The 22,205-nt window shown below is 42.0% G+C and overlaps 1 protein-coding gene across 1 annotated transcript in view; it reads right to left on the bottom strand.

Annotated features, from left to right (window-relative positions):
* The window catches only part of LOC306921065 (STE20-like serine/threonine-protein kinase), a 60,483-nt gene that overhangs the window by 36,464 nt on the left and 1,814 nt on the right, over nucleotides 1-22,205 (bottom strand). The window contains exons 2-5 of the mRNA XM_079498154.1: nucleotides 19,011-19,175; nucleotides 5,218-5,266; nucleotides 4,468-4,617; nucleotides 193-265 (exon numbers count right to left, since the gene is read on the bottom strand). Of these exons, the coding sequence (XP_079354280.1) occupies nucleotides 193-265; nucleotides 4,468-4,617; nucleotides 5,218-5,266; nucleotides 19,011-19,175 (437 nt within the window). The remainder of the gene's footprint in view (nucleotides 1-192; nucleotides 266-4,467; nucleotides 4,618-5,217; nucleotides 5,267-19,010; nucleotides 19,176-22,205) is intronic.

Genomic DNA, 22,205 nt, shown 5'->3' on the forward strand with positions numbered 1-22,205 from the left:
GGGGAGGTCCCTGGAACAACATATTTTCAGATGGGGGGGGGGGGGCATATTTCATATAATTTTTGGGGTCCTTGACATGAAATATTGAGAAACAACGGATATCGAAACATGAGGTTTTTCAGAAAAAAAAAACATTTAAAAAAGACATTTATTTAATTTCGACGTCAGGCCTAAATGGGATAATCCACTCACCAGTAAGGTGTCCCGATGAAAGAGTCTCTCCTCTGCAGTGTTTTGGTGTTCTTCGCAGACACTCCAAAGTCAGCTGGGAGGACATACGATTCAACACAGCGTTAATATCGGCCACAGGAATGTCCCCAACATTGTTTCTTTCCACAAAGCAACCGACTCGGCGAATGAAACAAAAGCAAAGACACAACAAAAAACAACTCTGAAGAACATAATGCTTTGGTTCCAACCAACAGGACAATACATCATGTGTATTTATTACACCTTTCATGTATTTCAGTGCTTCCCAACCTGTGGGCCAGCCTCCACATCATTGGCAGAGCACTGATCTTTAAAGGAGCATTCAGTGATTTGGGTGATTTGGAAAAAAACCCCGGTCCACCCGGTAACAAGATGTGCACATGCACACGCTCTACAGTGGGGGAAGTACAACAGACCAACAGCACGTGCACCAATGCCCGCCCCACTCGATCATGATTGGAGGAAGGCCCCTCTCATCCTGATTGGATGAAGGCTTTGCCACCCAAAGCCCAAACCGAAACTAGGGTTTTTTGACCCCAGGGGTTAACTGGGGACAGGGAGGAACTCCTTATATGGTCAGCACGCTTTATAGTAGGGAGGATTATCCAAAAAATAAGAAAAAATAAGTGATATTTGAATTAAGTGAAATCACTGAATATACCTTTAAATATATTACCGTGTATGACAACAAAAATTATAAAAATATTTTGTTTTTCTCAGGTGTGTTTTCATAGTGATACCATTACATACGGATTTAACCCATTAAGACCTGAGGCCGATTCTACGAATGCCTTCTAAATCAGTAGTCCTCACACTTTATTTTTTATTTTTTAAGTTTGTACATCTGCCAAAATTACACACATCCTTTTCCAGTTTGAATGGGTCAAAGTATGCTAGATTCGTTCCATTGATCCAAGGCAGAACACGATCGATTGATCATTAACCCATTCTAGACGGGAACCCCTTTTGGTGTTTTAACTAAGCATTATGTTATACTTTAGCTATTGAAAAAAATAGCAGATCTACAAGCTCATAGCGCGCCACCGAGTGGCGCGCTACGATCTTGTAGGTCTGCTATTTTTTTAATATCGTGAAAATGAGGCACAAATCTTTGAATATATATTCTTTCAGAGCGAACGTTTTTTTATTTCGACGTCAGGCCTAAATGGGTTAAAATAAACGTGTGTGAAGTGATCATTAACACACCCATGTGACCGATAGGCTGCCGTGTTAAGTGGTCAGATGGGTGGGCCACGAATGCTGATCCAGAAAAAGGTTCGGAACCGCTGCTGTATTTGAATTGGTGACATCATGCTTTGTTTCAAAAACACGTGCAGTTGTGCACGCGGCCGCCAAGTGGCGAGCATACCGCACGTACATGCAGCCAGTTCCCCCAGACAGACACTTGTGTGACTTATGTCAGGGGTTCTCAACGTTTTTGGCCGGGGACCCCCGGAAATGCTTTGGCAATGTCTCGGGACCCCCGCCCCGCCCCCTCCCGACCCCCAATATAAATTGACTGCTACAATAACCTTAAACCATTTTGGGCGGGAACCCCTTTTGGTGTTTTAAGCATTGTTATAATTTAGCTATTGAAAAATAGCAGATCTACAAGCTCATAGCGCGCCACCGAGTGGCGCGCTACGAGCTTGTAGGTCTGCTATTTTTGAAAAATCGTGAAAATAAAATTTTAAAAAAAATCTTTTTTTTTTTTCTTTTTTTTGAAAATAATTTGGGGACCCCCTAAAATAATTTGGCGACCCCCCCGAGGGGTCGCGACCCACGGGTTGAGAACCCCTGCCTTATGTGACTGGACAAAATGCCTCTTGTGTATTGTTATTCCAGCAGCCTTGTTACATCCACCAGCAATGAGTCATCCCACTTAATACGTCGACCTCCATTACCGCATCTGTTGTGGCTACATGTGTGATGCACAGCACTGCATGCCAATAGACACAGGCCGCTGCCTCGCACGTACTGTACAGTCCAAGTCCAATTATTGATGCATGCAGCTGGTACGGAATTACAGTGAACAGGCGTTGCTAACCTGAGATAGTTTGTCTACTTCTGCTGCTTTTCTGGACGCTCTCGTGTGGCGTCCAGAAAGTGCATTGATTTACCAAAGAAACGTTAAAACACATTCCATGCCGGCCCTCTAGGGGGCAGTGTTGCGCAGGTGCCAGAGAAATGGGTGAAACACCAAAGAAGAAGAGCAGCCCCCTGACTAACCAAGGAAGCTTAGAGAACAAGCCATAGAGTAATACAAGGATAGAGACTGAACCGGAGCGCTAGCCCCGCCCCCCCCCAAGCTATTCATTTCAATAGAAGTTGCTCAGTGGCGTTTTGAAGCACCCGGAAGACTGCCGGAAGTATAATTATAACTCAATGGCTCGAGCAAGCGGAAGTTTAGCCTAGCCTAGCCCGGACCGTCCCGTCCACCTCCATGAAAGTGATGCAGTTCCACATTTCCAAGCCCCCAGTGAGGCTCTCCAACGTTGAAGCGCTCGGCCCTGCTGGTCAGAGTAGGGACTGCAGGCGGACCCGTGGAGTTATAGAGCTGGGCTTTAACATTGAGCGCTCGTTTGCACTTCCGCATTTTGGTGCAGAAGTAGAGCGTTCTTCCGGGTGCTTCAAAACACCACTGAGCAACTTCCATTGAAATTAATAGCGGTCCTCCCTCTATCCTTTTATAACTCTATGTTAGCGTTATAAATGGTCATGTGACGTGACTGTGCTGCGCCATGACACTTTCATGGGAGCAAAATCTCGCACCGGAAATTACATTAATCTTGTGATTGGCACAGTAGGGTACAGTAGCTAATCACGAGATTATCTCGTTTTGGCATTGATTGTTAAGAGGGTTGAGATTTGGTTTTCTGCCTATTATTCCTAACAGCAAACTTTGTATATAATGTTGCCGTCGGGCAGAACCCTCTTATCGCCATAATGTCTGATGTTTTGTGTCGTTTCCGTTAATAAACACCCTACTTTTTTTTCTCTTTTTAATCCCACGATTTTGCAACCCATTTTTTCACCCAGTGTCAATTATCTAATGTAATCCTACCTGGGGGGGCAGCGGACTGACCTCATGCTTCCTTTCATGCATGAGGAGTCCAAGCTGCTTCTTTTCACCTGACATCGGGGGGAGTTTCCCCATTTGGACGTAGCGCATGGAAGGAGCACGTTATTCCGACCAGTTCCTTTCCCCTCCATCAGGCGCTGGCCAGGGGGAGGGAGTTTAGAGACCAGACTTACTGCATGTTTTTTGTGAGGGTACCTACCCTAGGGGACACGGACATGCAAACTCCACACAGAAAGGCCCTTTCGTCAACCCCGCCTCGGGTATGGTTTACTTAATACATACTTGATCATACTACAGTGTCACACACGCATCAATAGTAGCAGATCTGCTGTTTGGCTATCGGAACCATATTATGTGCAGTTAAGCCACTGTCAACCTGGCGTCCTCATTATGTTGGCCAAGAGAAGGGTGCAGCACATGTCCTCCTGTGCATTTTCACTTTGACTGCAGGGAGTTACGACAGAGCAGATGACAATCATGGGCATGGCATCATCATGACACATTAAGTGCCATCGTGTGGGTTCAAACTGCACACCAGGGTGTGGACAACTGGCTGCACTACAGATAAGACCACTGTCTGTCTGTGTGTCTGTCTGGGGCACATGATGTTGTGCACATAGCAGACCGCTGAAATCATCATTGTTGGAGAGGAGGGGGGGGGGGGGGGGGGGGGGGTCTGCAAGGCTGTCATGAAGGGGGACTCTGTCCCGTACATGAGTGGTGTAGTGTTTGCAAGGGGGAAACGCATTTATAATACAAAAGAAACATCATGAAGATTTACATCATGAAGATTAAAAATAATTGCGACCAAAGGTCGCAGTTAATTATGGAATCGTGTGTTTTTTGTCCGTGGGTGTATCACTCAAAATCCCCATACATGGGGGAAGCCCCCACATATTGTGCCCAGGTCTCGTGACATCACTATGACATCATCAATCAGGGATTGTTGTCGCAATTAAGCCCATATATGGAGATCCCTGATGTCATCAATATTAGTATATGGATATATGTCAGAACCTGTTCTGACATTCCATATGTTGATCCTTCCCCATCCATCCTTCCTCTTCGATGTCTCCCTTTTGACTAACCAAAAGTTATTTGCGCAGTGGCGCCACTACTCGAAAAGCATATACCCAGCTTGACGTCTCCCTCAGCGTGAGGAGGATGTTTCTTACCCAGTTTGACGTCTCCGTCCAGCGTGAGCAGGATGTTTCCAGCCTTCAGGTCTCGGTGGATGATCTTGTTGTCGTGCAGGTAGACCAGAGCCTGCAGCGTCTGCTTACACACCACTCTGATCTGGGGCTCCGTCAGCGCCCTCTCCAGCTCTGGAGGGGAAGGGGACCACATCAATGACATCAGTTAATACAACTAATCCGTTCAATCGATTATGGGGGAAAAGAAAAAAAGGACAATCGATAATTTAATGAAATAATTGATGCGCAATCCTAATTTTGGGCATGCCCAAAAGAAAAAGATTAATACGAATTTACCATCTCGTGACGCATTTTGAGCTTTTGATTGGCTATTTTTGAATGAATAAAATAATACTAAAGAGGTTCATTAATTTGTTGATATATAGATACATTACAGTACCAGTGACACAAACGGAATGGGGAATGCCCGTTTTTCCGGCACGGGAGGCTGGGGCCCTTTGAGGCCCGGAGGCAGCCCTAATTTACACATGATGCCAATATATGGCTTAGATCTGGTGTAAGTGATGGAAGATACCAGGTATAGTCGGGCTACATCAGCTTAAAGACACCTAGAAGTGGTCTAGTTGTTGTTCCACTTGTTTTCTGCGGCGTTCTTTGTTGTGGTGTCTCGTTGGTGTGAGCTTGCAGATCGGCTGCTTTCGGCACCGTTTGCGTTTTTTTGACTATGTAAATTGTATGCAAATTGTATTCAAAGTAGAAACGCTGACTCACCCAGCATGACGGCATCCACGGCCCCACCAGCACAGAACTCTATGAGGATCTGAGGAAGAGAAGAGACATCACCCACTGTCTGTCAGCCTTACTGAACGCATTAGGTACAATAACCAAGGTGGGATCCAAAACGGGATTCAAATTCAAAAACAGCAAAAGTAGCAGATCTATAACGATATAGTGTGGCAAAGATGTTTTCTACATGAGACACTAGGGCTATGTTCAGACCTTGTTTCGAGCTTGTGGATCTGTTAATTTTGTGTGACGCTGTAGTACTATGATCAAGTATAGGGCGTTAATTTAAAAATCACACCCGTGTGAACTGAGTGGTGTAAGGTCTTATATAGACTGATCAGCTGTGGTCTGACGTAATGAAATCACACCCGGGTGAACTGGGTGACCGTAGCAACCATGCTCATTTTTTGAGCACAGACAGACAGACACGTAAACTAACAAAGCCAGTCGTAGGAGTGGTTTACACCACTCAAAAATATGGAGAGATAGAGGTTTCTGCCCGACGACAACAAAATTATGATTTTACTTTTTGGGCATTAATGCACCCGATGTGTCCTGATTTCACACCTTTCACCCTTTTCATCTAAAAAGTTATCAATAGAATAATCCCCCCCCACAAAAATAAAATAAAATAGTATTTGACAGTTGCAGCAGTATGTCTCTATAGAGCGTCGCAGTCCCGCCCCCTACCCTGGACCAGGAAATGATTCTCCGTTCATTTTCCTCATAGACATTTCAGAAAGTATTTATTTAAAGACGTTTACGCCGCGGACAAAGCCAACTCGAGTCGTGACAAATCATGACAACAAATAATTAGAAAGAAGAAGAAAAAAACGGCAGGTTACAACACTTTTTTTGTTGTTTTTCTTCTTTGTAATTATTTGTTTGGTCCAAAATATCGTTTGTGTTGTCATGAGTTGTCACGACTCGAGTTGGCTTTGTCCGCGGCGTAACCGTCTTTAAATAAATACTTTAAGAAATGTCTATGGGAAAAATGCATTGGGATTCATTTCCTGGTCCATGGTAGGGGGCGGGACTGCAACGCTCTATATCGCTGCTGTCTGGAGGAAACATCTTAACTCCATACGGTATCCTATCTTCTGTCTGGAAGAAACATCTTAACTCCATACGGTATTCTATCTTCTGTCTGGAAGAAACATCTTAACTCCATACGGTATTCTATCTTCTGTCTGGAAGAAACATCTTAACTCCATACGGTATTCTATCTTCTGTCTGGAAGAAACATCTTAACTCCATACGGTATTCTATCTTCTGTCTGGAAGAAACATCTTAACTCCATACGGTATTCTATCTTCTGTCTGGAAGAAACATCTTAACTCCATACGGTATTCTATCTTCTGTCTGGAAGAAACATCTTAACTCCAGACGGTATTCTATCTTCTGTCTGGAAGAAACATCTTAACTCCAGACGGTATTCTATCTTCTGTCTGGAAGAAACATCTTAACTCCAGACGGTATTCTATCTTCTGTCTGGAAGAAACATCTTAACTCCATACGGTATTCTATCTTCTGTCTGGAAGAAACATCTTAACTCCATACGGTATTCTATCTTCTGTCTGGAAGAAACATCTTAACTCCAGACGGTATTCTATCTTCTGTCTGGAAGAAACATCTTAACTCCAGACGGTATTCTATCTTCTGTCTGGAAGAAACATCTTAACTCCATACGGTATTCTATCTTCTGTCTGGAGGAAACATCTTAACTCCATACGGTATTCTATCTTCTGTCTGGAAGAAACATCTTAACTCCAGACGGTATTCTATCTTCTGTCTGGAAGAAACATCTTAACTCCAGACGGTATTCTATCTTCTGTCTGGAAGAAACATCTTAACTCCAGACGGTATTCTATCTTCTGTCTGGAAGGAACATCTTAACTCCATACGGTATTCTATCTTCTGTCTGGAAGAAACATCTTAACTCCAGACGGTATTCTATCTTCTGTCTGGAAGAAACATCTTAACTCCAGACGGTATTCTATCTTCTGTCTGGAAGGAACATCTTAACTCCATACGGTATTCTATCTTCTGTCTGGAAGAAACATCTTAACTCCATACGGTATTCTATCTTCTGTCTGGAAGAAACATCTTAACTCCAGACGGTATTCTATCTTCTGTCTGGAAGAAACATCTTAACTCCAGACGGTATTCTATCTTCTGTCTGGAAGAAACATCTTAACTCCAGACGGTATTCTATCTTCTGTCTGGAAGAAACATCTTAACTCCATACGGTATTCTATCTTCTGTCTGGAAGAAACATCTTAACTCCATACGGTATTCTATCTTCTGTCTGGAAGAAACATCTTAACTCCAGACGGTATTCTATCTTCTGTCTGGAAGAAACATCTTAACTCCAGACGGTATTCTATCTTCTGTCTGGAAGAAACATCTTAACTCCAGACGGTATTCTATCTTCTGTCTGGAAGAAACATCTTAACTCCAGACGGTATTCTATCTTCTGTCTGGAAGAAACATCTTAACTCCAGACGGTATTCTATCTTCTGTCTGGAAGAAACATCTTAACTCCAGACGGTATTCTATCTTCTGTCTGGAAGAAACATCTTAACTCCATACGGTATTCTATCTTCTGTCTGGAAGAAACATCTTAACTCCATACGGTATTATATCTTCTGTCTGGAAGAAACATCTTAACTCCAGACGGTATTCTATCTTCTGTCTGGAAGAAACATCTTAACTCCAGACGGTATTCTATCTTCTGTCTGGAAGAAACATCTTAACTCCATACGGTATTCTATCTTCTGTCTGGAAGAAACATCTTAACTCCAGACGGTATTCTATCTTCTGTCTGGAAGAAACATCTTAACTCCATACGGTATTCTATCTTCTGTCTGGAAGAAACATCTTAACTCCAGACGGTATTCTATCTTCTGTCTGGAAGAAACATCTTAACTCCATACGGTATTCTATCTTCTGTCTGGAAGAAACATCTTAACTCCATACGGTATTATATCTTCTGTCTGGAAGAAACATCTTAACTCCAGACGGTATTCTATCTTCTGTCTGGAAGAAACATCTTAACTCCATACGGTATTCTATCTTCTGTCTGGAAGAAACATCTTAACTCCAGACGGTATTCTATCTTCTGTCTGGAAGAAACATCTTAACTCCAGACGGTATTCTATCTTCTGTCTGGAAGAAACATCTTAACTCCATACGGTATTCTATCTTCTGTCTGGAAGAAACATCTTAACTCCATACGGTATTCTATCTTCTTGTTTTTTTGTTGTAAATTAACGCCCACACGATCATACTACAACTTGGCGTGCGTGTGGATGAGTGGGAGAGGAACCCTAACCCCACAGAGACAATATAGGACAAAATGTATTTGACCATTGTGCGTGCGTGCGTGCGTGCGTGCGTGCGTGCGTGCGTGCGTGCATGCGTGCATGCGTGCGTGCGTGCGTGCGTGAGTGCGTGCGTGGGAGAGGAAGCCACAGCATTGGCCCATAGTTCCTCTCCCTGCTCTCACTTCACAGTCCAGTTCTAGGGCCCATTGTACGGCAGCGCTGCAGCGGAGCCACTAAAACAACAGCACGCCTACACAGAAACAACAGTAGAAGAGCTCCGGCACGCTGAATAGAGCAGATTGTCTCAAGACTCGGGGCTTTGTGTGTCTTGGAAATGGCTTTGTTGTTTGAAGTGGGAAAACGGACGAGTCTTGAAAAGCTCCCATTGAACGCTTTGAAACGGCATTGTGGAAAGTCTTTTCGCGTGATTTATTTCAAGTGAAACATTTCTCAGAGGGTGGCGAGAGCTGTCATCTCATAACCGCTTTCAAGTTTCAACCTGACCTATTTTGTGCATGACTGCATGTCAAAAATTGCAATAAATAGACACATCTACAAGCTCACCATATGCGGCTATTTCCTCTATAGAGGGTATGCGTGTGACATCATCATCAAACCAGGAAGTTATGCGGGAACACCTACTGAGTGCCAAAAAACTACTTTCTGGCCTTGACCAGCTATAGTCCATACATCCAAACAGAAAAGTCCAATATGATTTCATTAAACGACGTTAAACGACGTTAAACTCACTTTGCCACTCACTTTGCCATTCACTTTATGCATGCGCAATTGCGCATACCCTCTATTTCTTGTAAGTCCAAGTACGTATATAGTGGCTTAGGTGTAGGCATGATCCTGTAGCCCATGCTAGTTCTCCAAACTATGATACATATTTTCGATGGTTACAGGGTTGCATAACTGTGGCTAATATCTTCCTCTTCCTGGGGTGTGATGGTTGAGAGACCTCACGCCCACAAGCGGCCTCTTCTCCACACATCACCGCTGTGACAAAAGAAAGAGTCAGCATCACACTAGAAAGCTAAGCTAACCTAATACTACTTATTGCTCCAGATGCCACTGTAGCCAGCCACACACACACACACACACACACACACACACACACACACACACACACACACACACACACACACACACACACACACACACACACACACACACACACACACACACACCACAGCCTAGTGGGAATACTATGTTCATGGAAATTCTAATCCTATTTGGAGTATTTAAGCACTCAGTTCTAGCCATAATATAGCTAGCTATGGATTAAAGTTCTCAGTCGCCACGACTGCTTTCAGTCATTAGGATTCCACAGAGGCCACCAGTGTGTATTTTGACAGCATTTTATTATTTGGTTTAAGTCATAGTCTTTTGAATAAAAGAGCATGAAAGCCCATCCTCAGTGTGGAAACCTGCCTGCCTGCCAGTGCCTGGTCAAATCCTCGTACACCACTAGCTAGTTCCCTTTTAAAAGGTTCAACTCTCTTTCATTCACTCAGACTGAATGGATGTTCATTCTCGGTTTACAACAGGGGTCGGTATTCGGTAACCTATTTGACATGAAGTGATATATTATAACAGGGGTCTGCGACCTTTTTTAAATGAAGTGCCATGTTTTTATTTTCCAGATCGTCAGTGTGCCATATCAACATTAATTAATTTTAATGACACCACGTGAAAAATTCCAACATATTTTGCTTGTCCACAAATATAAAGTTTTTCCTTTCACGTTGTTACAATGATCATTAGACTCAGGGCAATAATAGAGTTCAGTTTTAATGAATGTAGAATGCAGGATGTAATTTACACACAAATGTGAGGGACATTTATTTGACTGCATTTTTTTAAATAGTTTATTTTAAAACCAAAAATACTCTCACACACTTGCCAGTGTGCCAGTGATCACCCTCCTTTGTGCCAATGTTGACACTGGTGCCTAAGGTTGCCTACCCCTGGTGTACACTGGTGCCTAAGGTTGCCTACCCCTGGTGTACACTGGTGCCTAAGGTTGCCGACCCCTGTATTATAACAGTGATCTTGATAGTCAGCACGTGTGCCCAAATCAACATTATGTTTAATTATAACACCACATCCAAATTGAATATTTCCAACTGATTTTGATTGTCCATAGGCTATACACAACATAACAACTGTTTTTTTCCCCCCTTCATCTTCTTTACAAATATTTATTTCACATCAGGATGTAATGATCATGATCATTAGACTCAACTATCTCCCAGACTCTCTCCCCAGTCAGAGTTAGCTCTCTCTCTAACACTTATGCCAGTGATCACCCTCCCTTGTGCCACTTACCCTACCCCCTTACCCTAGCACTTACCCTACCCCCTTACCCTAGCACTTACCCTTACCCTAGCACTTACCCTACCCCCTTACCCTAGCACTTACCCTACCCCCTTAGACAGCACTTTGTGGACTTAGATAGCATTTGATACAGACTTATAGCATGTTATGTAGACTGCACAATAATTGCATTGTATGTAGTCATAGCACTTCATAGTATATATGTACAGCATAGTATAGTATATATGTATAGTTATATGTACAGTGTCATTATATAGATATGTTCTAGCTACGTTCTTAGCTTACGCATGTTTCTTGATAAATGCTTTTTATATATGTGATGTATTCCCATGCTTTTTGTTCTTGCTTAATGTAAGTCGCTCTGGATTAAGAGCGTCTGCTAAATACCTAAATTGTAAATTGCCAATATTGGCAGCCGTGCCTACGGTTTCCTAGCCCTGGCTTACAAGATGGTTGGCTGCACAATACAGTACACATTGTTTGTGTTGTTGTGTGTACGATAGAGGAAGTAGTGGTTCCAACTTCCAACTGCCATACAAAACCACACTGTCTTGTACTGTTGTGCACTTAGTGATTTGCGAACTTATTGTTCAAATGACCTCATATAAACAGTGTTGGACCCAATGGGCCCCGTGCCAATCCCCATTTTAGGAAGTCCAGTGGTTCTCAAACCTTTTTCATGTCATGGACTCCCAAATTGATATGCGTGGCCGTGGGACTTTTTTTAAACTTATTTATTAAACAAATCGATGAATTACTTATACCGTCCGTTGTGCCACACAAGTGTCACAAAAGAGATATCTTCTGAACATCTGCTGATGGTGATTTTAAACAATGTTATTTTTGTCAATCATACCCTGACAGAAGCACTTTGTAGAAGACCCTGTTCTGATCAGGTCCTGGGCTCTCAACGTCCAAATGAACCAGGTCTGTAACTCTGAGAGTGTACAAATGGACCCTCACAGGTTAATTTGGTTCCATTTGCACACTCGCAAGAGTTAAATAAACACTGAGGATTTCACTATGTAGAATGGGGGGGCAGAGATTTTATTAAAAAAAAAAAAAAAAAAAAAAAAAAAAAGAATATAATGGGGGTCCAAAACTGGGGGATCTTGAAATAAAAAATGTTGAGAATCACTGCTCTATAGGCCCATGGCCACAGCCATGGGGCACCATGGGGAATCAGGATGGGACATCATTTAATTAAATACAAATCAAATACAATTCATAATATTGTGCATTTAAAAGAGACATTCTATGAGCTTGTAGATCGACTAGTTTAGCTATTACAGATGCTCTGATCAATCGACCACCGATCACCAAATGACTCGATCGGTGACCGAGTCATACCCTATCTGGAGAAACCGATCTTTTATACCCTTTAAGTGGTATAAAAGTCAGATATATATAGTATAAAATATCATGTTGCATCTTTGTGACAGGCCTAAACATTCTAGCCTGGCTAATAAGCCAGACTCAAATCACACTGTCGTGTGGTATTTGAGTCAGGAGATGCTGTGTATGGATCTTGTTTCCCGGGGGGCGGGTTCAAACATTTTCTCTTTGATGCAATTGGTCAGAGCTACTGTCAGTCAAAGGTCTCAAGCATTGAACGTCACTGTACCAAAGCCCGCCCATATTGCATACCGTGTCCCGATTGGCCACACCAGTTCTCTGGTGTAGGAAATGGGCGTACAATTGAGCCTCTCCAGACCGTAATCTGCCGGCAGGCAATTTTTTTTTTGCCAACGGCTGATTCGGTCTGGCTTATTAGCCAGGCTATAAACATTCTCCCCTTCCTCCCCACACAACCAGGAACAGTTTTGACGTGGGTTTTGACATAATAATAATTTTGGAAATATTCAAATTTTCCGATCATGAGAAAAACAATCGGTGATCAGGACCGGTCGCAAAAAAACCTGATCGGAGCATCCCTCTTAGCCATTTTCTTTCTTCTTCTTTTTTATTTTTTTCTCTTTTTTTAAAGCCATGGCTATTTGGGGGTCCATGGAAAGGTTTGTGAATGGGAACCTCGAAGCTCTTCTCTCGGGCAGGCAATCTAATATTTGCACACCCGGGTGGGAGTGGAGCCAAGCAGCCATGTATGTGAAGATAACCATCAGAAGACAGCTCCCTGATTGGGCTGTGTCTATTGTTTGCTAGACAATGGGGAGGAAAGGGCCGAGCGTTCATTGCACTGCAGTGTAACTAAATACTCAGGTAATCATGACACTTTATTATGAACCCTACATCTATGTACTGTGTTTATGTCTTGAGTCACGGGAGTCAACGCTGCATGCTTGTCATTATGCTGACTTTCTTTGGGTCCACATTCCTCACTTGTTTTCCTTCTCTGTCGTCCTCCTCCAAGCTTTGTTTGGTCCTTGGGAACGAGGCTGGAGTGAGCCAAGGCTATCACATCTCATCTACTACAAGAGACCTGACCTACATATCGCTGCTGTCAGGCAGAAACCTCTTAACTCCATATTCTTTAACACTTCGTTTTGTGTGTGTAAATTAACGCCCTACTGTCGATCCTCCTACACTACAGCATCATATCACACAAAAGTATCAAAAGTAGCAGATCTACAAGCTTAAAACGTGGCGCGACACATTCTGAGCTTGTCGATTTTGCGATTTTTTTCCCCCTCAAAGTAACAGTTTTGGACATATGGGTTTACCACCCGACAGCGACAATATAAACCGTTTGATTTGGTGCGGGAAAAAAATGTCATTATAGGGAAAATAGCTGAGCTATTTTTGGCAAGGAAGTGTAAAGGCAAAAAGAGAGCGGGTGCCGGCAGCCGGTGGCTAAGTATAGACAGTGACACTTTGATCTTACGCTCGTTTTATGAAGTCTGAATAGCAGAAATACAAAGAAAAACACGAAAATCAGTCTGAACAAAAGAATCGGATTACTTATAATGATCACTTGCAAATAACAGTGTGGTCAGTCAGTCATAAAGATCAAAAATGGGATCTGCCAGTATTCTGAAGAACAATGCTGTATAGTGTAAATAATTAGAAAATAAAGGTCTAACAACAAACTAATAATGTATGCAATCACAATTGCATATCCTTAGACCTGTGACTAAAAAGGGAAGTCGCCAACACTGTCTCGTTATTGGTTGGGACCACAAAACCAAACTACTGTACTGCTTTTTTCATGAACACTTTTGCAGTGGTAAAAGGCCAAAAGCAATAATCATTATCGACTGTGCATCTGGGCTAAGTTAACCCATTTTGACCTGAGATCAGATTCTAAAAATGTCTTCTACATCCTGACAGTTTTCTGAAAAAGCTATGTTTCTATGTCAGTGGTTCTTCGATTTTTCAAAAATAGCAGACCTACAAGCTCGTAGCGTGCCACTCGGTGGCGCGCTATGAGCTTGTAGATCTGCTATTTTTCAATAGCTAAAGCATAACATAATGCTAACACCAAAAGGGGTTCCCGCCCAAAATGGGAGTGATTGGAGTCATATCTGCCCAAAATACTAACCAATAGAATGCTAGAAGAAGTCACATCAAGACAACTAAACCTCTAGCTAAAAACCAGACATCACTCAGGGCAAGGTTTCAAGACGATCACTGAACCTATCGACTTCCATCCATTATACAATTAAGATTGAATATTTCAAAAACATATGTCAAAAACATGTGAAAAAAGAAACGATTTTAGTGGAGGTACTTCTGTCGCCTACTGGATAAGCATACGCACGGACGGATGGACGGACGGAGATGGCTAGCCTCTTGCAAACCCACGTTAATGTAGAAAATGCTGGTGGGCAGTGGGCTCATACTGTGCACAGGGATGAATCTATTCCTGGGATATCTTTTGTAATAATTAAAGTATAGGCTACCGCTGTGAACACAAGTGGATCAAATGGTTTCACATCAAAAAGCAGATGGATTCTTTATGGTCTGCGCTATGATGATTAACCGCTCGAAACTGCCTAAAGCAGCTTATTTCTGCATGTTGTGAACTTTGACCTGGAAGTGCGATAGTAAAACCACAGTGGGCTAGAGTCTGTACCTGTACATACTGTATTATGGTCCAAGTAACATTCACCACTTAACCCCTATTTATTAGAACCGCGGAATAGCCTACCGCCCTACCTAGCTTGGTATTGGCTATTTGAGGTATATATATATACATACACATATATATATATATATATATATATATATATACACACATACATACATACATACATATGATTTGCCCAAAATAGGGACATTAAGGTTAACAGTGCTACAGCACATCCTGGTCCATCATTAATTAAAGAAGCCGCCAGGCCCTATATATATATATATATAGAAAATCCAACCTACAATCAGTGTTTTAAGATTTTCCTCATCAGAAAAACATTCCAAGGACACACAGTCTAATCCTCTGTCACTGTAGTTGCTAGTCCTTCAGGGCAAAGCTATTACAAGTCCAAGGCATTCCTGGAGCTATATAGGGTGCATAGAGCACACACACACACACTGCTGTGTGCACCCTATAGCCTGATGTCGTGTTCTCACACTAGCAGCAGCAACAACAAAAGCTATAACGGATAAGCGTGGCCAGCTGCACTGCTACCGAGCCACTGTGGAAGTGTTGCTCGTGTAAAACTGGGCAAGTGAAAAGGGTTGTATAGCGCAGGGAACTGGTTTACAGCGAAAATATGTTTTTCTTTAATTTATGGAACAGACCAAATAATGTACCTTGTAACCATTGGCGCATAATGTTTGTGTGTCAGAAACTGACCATTGTTGGATATGTGCATTTTATTTTTTATTTTTTTCCTGTGATATTGTATTGTTTATTTGTGATATGGATCTCCCTGGGTCTGAAATGAGATGAGATTGGATTAGATTCAATTTATTGTCACTGCACCGAGTATACAAACTACTACTACGACAATGAAATGAAGATTGTTTGATTGAATGTGGGGGAGAGAGAAGGAGAGTGGTAATTAATTTATATAGCATATTTTGTAGACATTCCCTGGAACGATACATTTTCAGATAGGGGTCCGCTGCCTAATACAGTAGGCTATATAATGTGGGGGTCCACTGATATAGAAGACAAGTAAAGTGGCCACCTTGTGTTAAAGTGTTTTTAACTTTAGCCCTATTTAATAATATAAAGAAACGTCTAACATCTAACGTTACATTGCGCAGCGTTGTGGGCTTGCAGATCTTGTATTTAAGCCATTTCTGAAATCTTTTGAAAATCCCTGAAATTCTTGTATACATTTTCATGCTCAAAACAGGCACGCCATGTTTAAAGTGGTTCAGACCACCTACGGAGGTGATCATCATTATTATATGCCACCACAAATCCCCTGAAACATGCACCAAGTTGTATCAACAAAATATAGGCGGTCAAAGGAGCTACAGCCTAGTGGGGGGGGGGACAGAATAACACTAATCTAATCCCACTAAAGCAGGGGCTCCCAAACCTCTTCAGCTCGAGCCCCAAAAGATACATCTGTCTCCCTGGGACCCAAACCTACACAAATACATTATGAATTAGCCACTTGAGCCCTATTTAAGAATGAAAACAGACTATTGATTAGTTTTGTTATATAGCCTATATAGATGTGTGCTGTGCAGTTATGCATTTTGATGGCTCATTGGTGAGTCCTATTGTACGTTGGATTCAGTTCTGAAAGGCTCAACAGATTGTATTCATGTATTAAAGCAAAAATAAAATCTCACGACTGACTTTTTTCGTATGCCTATTATGCAATTTGTGAAACAGTGTGAAAGGAGCCTCCCACACTAACACTAAACAATTAACACAATATGTAACATTATGATTGTTTTAGTATTGTAATACTGTTCCTTCTGTTCTACACACTGCAAACCAGGAAAGGAAATCACAGACTGAGGCTTTAACCTTTCGCTTTTATGAAATATCTGAGACCATTAGGATTTCATGGAGCATAATGCTAGTTTGACCACTTCAAATGCTCTAATCTTTTACAAATCTTTGCAGAAAATATAGCCTAGATCTATAAGCGACTGTGGCTCAAGAGGTAGAGCAGGTCGTCCAATGATCCATGGGTCGGCGGTTCGGATCCCGGCTCCTCCTGGCTACATGTCGAAGTGTCCTTGGGCAAGACACCGAACCCCAAATTGCTCCCGATGTGCTGGTTGGTACCTTGCATGGCTTCCGCCGCAATCGGTGTATGAATGTGTGTGTGAATGGGTGAAAGTAATGCACAATCTATGTAAAGTGCCTTGGATAAAGGCGCTATATAAATGCACCATTTACCATTTAAGCGGGCTATTTTCTCTGTGCAAAATGCTTCCATAGAAGACATGCTGGCTTCTATGGAATCCAAATGACTGAAATCAGAGATGTAATCCATGTGTATTGTACATCACATTAATGGCCAAAAACCTCTTAAGTCCATTTGAGCTGTATTGGGTAAAGTGATGTTTGCGCCAGTGATACTATGAGACTCAGCAGATCATGTCTGTCTGTGTGTCTGCCTGTCTGTGTGTCACGCTGTAACACCACCCGCCCGCCACCAGAGGGTGCAGCTGTATCACACACAAAAACACAAACGCACGCACACACGCACATGCACACACGTGCATCGCACGCACGCAAATAATAATAATAATAATAATTAAAAACAAAAAAAAAGAAAAAGAAGAAAAAAAGATTAACAAAAAAGAGGGAAAAAAAGCTCTGTGTGTGTGTGTGTGTGTGTGTGTGTGTGTGTGTGAGAGAGACTGCCACAACAGCTGCGTTCGCTTCCCGCGTTCACGCGTCTTACTTAATATAAGGACACATTCAAGTATCTGACAATGTATAAAGTCACCATACCGACTTTAATGAGGTTAACGTTAATGTGTTGTTGTTTTTCCCCGGAAAAGTTAATATTTTGGACATAGCTGGTTTCTGCCCGACAGCAGAGATATATGTAATATAATATTACTTATTTACTCTTGATGCCAAGTAATAAGTCATGAATATGTAACCAGTAACTTAATTACTCCTGAGTAACTTCCCCAACAACCATGTTTTGGGAAACACTACACACTAAACGCCTGAGCTTATGCAATGGACTGGCTGGGTGGCGTCATCATACCCACTGCCTTGGGCAAAAGTTACCACAGTCAGGAGAGCACCGAGTCTCCAGATTCCCCCGTGAGTCACTCTCTCCAAGCAGTCCAGTCCAGTGCAGTCCACTCCAGTGGTGGAAAAAGTACTCAATATTCTTTTACTTAAATAAAAGTATCAATACTGCAATATATAAATACTTTGTTACAAGTAGAAGTCCGGAATTCAAAATATACTTGAGTAAATTTACAAAGGTATCGGCATCAAAATGTTCTTAAAGTACCAAAAGTAGGAAGTACTCATTGTGCAGAATGTCCCGTTTCATGTTTTCAAAATAGCAGATCTACAAGCTTGTAGATCTGCTATTTTCAAATGCCCGAAATGTACCGGTATATATGGCTGAAGTGTTAATGTATGTTTTGTAATCATTGGATCCGAGATGTAGCGGAGTAGAAGTAAAAGTATTGGAAATTTGAATTACTCAAGTAAAGTACAGTTTACTTAAAAATAGTAATGATAAGTAGCTTGCGGAGTTAGTTCAGTCAGATATACTTGGAGGGGGGGGGCTCATTCAGTGTTATGCAAGACCCACATGTCATTCGCTGACGTGGCAATCAGCTGACCAATTGGGCGGGGTATTTAAGATACTGCATTCTTCCTGTGTTCCTTCCTCTGCATAATGCGTTCCTGGTGTTGTTATGCACTGTTTGCTCCCACCACCACCACCCCAGCGCCAGCGGTGGGCTCTGCTACTCCTGTTCCCCATGGGGGGTTGTTATATTGTATATCTATCTCCCTGCCCTTAATGGTTAATAATGGTTGTATAATTGTGCCGAGCAGGGAGAAAAATGTAGCAGAGCCGAACGCCAAGATGAAATATTATATGAACATTTGTATTCTCATTTTACAATCAATATCTATTAGTGAGTTATCTGACTGAACTTTAGTTACTTTCCACCACTGGTCCACTCCACTCACCCAGAGCTTGCTGTCATAGTAGAAGGCGTACAGCGGTTTGACAATGTTGTGGTGTTTACACTCACCCAGAGCTTGCTGTCGAAGTAGAAGGCGTCCAGCAGTTTGACGATGTTGTGGTGGTCACATGAAGCCAGGATGTCTATCTCCACCATGTAGTCCTCCAGCTCCTCCTCTGTCTTGGTGTCGATCACTTTGGCAGCGGCCAGGACACCCGTATGCTTGTTCTGTGCCTGCACGCGCGGTGAAATACAGAGTATTCATGTTATTTCATGTCGTCATACATTCTATTTTTATTTCGTTTTACTTCATTATTCCAGAACATTTTTGTTTTAATGGCTAAGCTTGTGGATTTGCTACTTTTGGTGTGTGACTGGTAAGTTCTAACCTTGCTACTTTTAAGTAAAGTAAAACAATGTGACTGACTGGATCTATTTGCTGTGACAATGTTGCACCTTTGGCCACGTCATCATTATACTTGTAACTTGTGATGTCGATGCTGGAACAATATAGCTCAGCTGTGTGCACTGCACTCACTGTACAGCCCTTCTAGGAAGATATTTCAAAGTAGCACCTGCATTGGTTTAACTAGGAAATGGTCTCGACTTCCACTGGAGAAGTGGGCAGAATATTGTCACTGTCTGGGTGTAAAACTAGCGAGTCCAAAACTGTTACTTTTCTGGAAATGGTCTTTGTTAATACTTTAATTGGTTAAATATTTATAAAACCCCACACACAGACCTATTTTGGACATGTCCTTTCACTTTCACTACTACTGTGCTACTACCGTCATACAACAGTAAAAAATCACACCTGTGTGAACTGAGTGGTGTAAGGTCTTATATAGACTGATCAACTGTGGTCTGACGTAATGTCTGACGTAATGAAATCACACCCGTGTGAACTGGGTGACCATAGCAACCATGCTCATTTTTTGGTACGAACAGACACGTAAACTAACAAAGCCAGTTGTAGGAGTGGTTTACACCACTCAAAAACAGGCCATTAATTCATGATAAAACATAAATAGAAAGATGAAATACGGAGATAAGGGTTTCTTTTTGTGCCCCGACAGCGACACTATAAGATATGTCTGGTTTAAAGTGGAAGCCTGTGGTGTGGTGTTTGTTTTGACTGCTGTGAAGGCAGGATGTGCTCTGGCCCATGTCGCTGCTGCATTATGGGATGCAGCCACTTCCTGGTGACCCGGTGTGTGTTCCGGTGTCGACACCAAGGGCTGCCATTAAGGAAAGGTCATAAAGAAAGTAAACCTCGCTATATTTAATCAATCCATTGATTCTCAACCTTTTTGAGTGGTGTAAACCACTCCTACAAGTGGCTTTGTTAGTGCACAAAAAATGAGCATGGTTGCTATGTTCACCCAGTTCACCCGGGTGTGATTTCATTACGTCAGACATGATTTCATTACGTCAGACAGGCTATATAAGACCTTACACCACTCAGTTCACACGGGTGTGATTTTTAATTTCAAGGACAACCCCCAGTTTGATCTGCATTTGGCCACGGATCCCCGCATTTGTTACCATACATATGCCGTTTTTATTCTTTTTAATCTCTGGGGCCCCAAATTACACTGCACAATCCTCAGCATTCATTTAACTCTGAGAGTGTGCAAATGTAACCAAATGGACCCCAACGTTGTGAAACTGTGATTTAATTATTATCTACTACCTAATTCCTTTGTTCAATTGTTAATAAATGGGGACTCGGGGAAACCATCCATCACCAGGACTGAATCATCAAGGCAGCGGCACATTATAAATGGGTATGGTCCATGATGGGGAACGGCCTAAAGCCCAGACAAATACACACGCAGTACATTGCAAGTGCAATCTGCTATTCATAGATGGGCTTTAACAGAGCTTTGAAGTTCCACTGCCAGCAGGAACATTAACTCCTTGAGGGCAAAACGTGATGGGAAGTAGTTCAACAACTAGCCATTATTTTTGTGATTATTCTATCAATATTATATATATTTTTTAAATTAATTGCATAATCGGAAAGTGTGTTTTTAAATATTTTAAATTTTAAATTTTATATTTTAAACATCAATCTGTTTGGCCAGTGTTGTGAGCTTGCAAATCTGCTCTTCTCCGGGTTTTTTTGTTTGCACTATACACAGGTTTAATGTTTGTCTTTAGTTCAATGTTTGTTGTGTAAACGCCATTGACACTGAAGGGAAAATGTACGTCATAATGTACCTCATTACGTCATATTGTCTCTTTATTGTTAATGGCGTTTAATGTTTGTGTTGGCACCGTTTGTTTTACATCACCAAATCAACATGAGTTAGACTTTAGTATATTAGCGCCACTCACTTCACACAGGTGTGATTTGTTTTAGGTTAGGGCTCAATCATTTTTGAGTGGTGCAAACCACTCCAACAACCAGCTTTGTCTGTATCTATGTTTGTGTCTATGTATGTGTGTACCTGTACGTGTGTGTACCTGTACGTGGGACCCAAAAAAATGAGCATGCAGGTTACTATGGTCACTGACATTACGTCAGACCACAGCTGATCAGGCTATACAAGACCTTGCACCACTCGGTTCACACGGGTGTGATTTTTATTAAATGATTGATTATTTTTTATATTCAATTAAATTGATTACCATAGTGCGATTTAACTGTTGATATTGACTACCGTATTCCCTCGGATGGTTGAACAATAGGTGTATGTGTGAGGTCTGCTGATGAATTAGGAAGATGGAAATCGGCAACTTGTGATTCTGGATAGAGGCAGAGCAGTGGTTCTCAAAGTGGGGTGCCCTCATTTGGGGGCATCCCCAGATGACAGTTAAGTGACAACTAAAGTTATTTTAAGACCTTTTTAAGAAAGAAAGAAAGAAAGAAAGAAAGAACTGCATCAAAAGTAATCAAACTATACTATTAAAAACTGGTCAAAGATTCGCCAAATTGTCAAATAATACAAGAAAGAGGCAAGCAACACCTCACTTTGCGAGGCGTTGTGAACTTGATGATCAGCTATTTTCACAATATTAATCTGTGGAACCGAGTCAAACTAAATGTAATGCCCCTCAACTCTTACAATTCAGGTCAAGTGCTTGTCAGGGTGGGGTATGCCCAGTAATCGGGTGCTGTGGCCACTGTGCCATTGTTATTACACGTTGCAGAGCTTTCACTGGTGATCAAATTTCTGTCCGTCACACAAATGATGCTTCTGGCGCATTCCATACATTGGGGTCAGTGAAAACATGACGCTATTGAAATAATTAAAAGGT

This window comes from Electrona antarctica, assembly GCF_951216825.1.
Source record: "Electrona antarctica genome assembly, chromosome: 4".
In the NCBI taxonomy this organism is placed as follows: domain Eukaryota; kingdom Metazoa; phylum Chordata; class Actinopteri; order Myctophiformes; family Myctophidae; genus Electrona; species Electrona antarctica.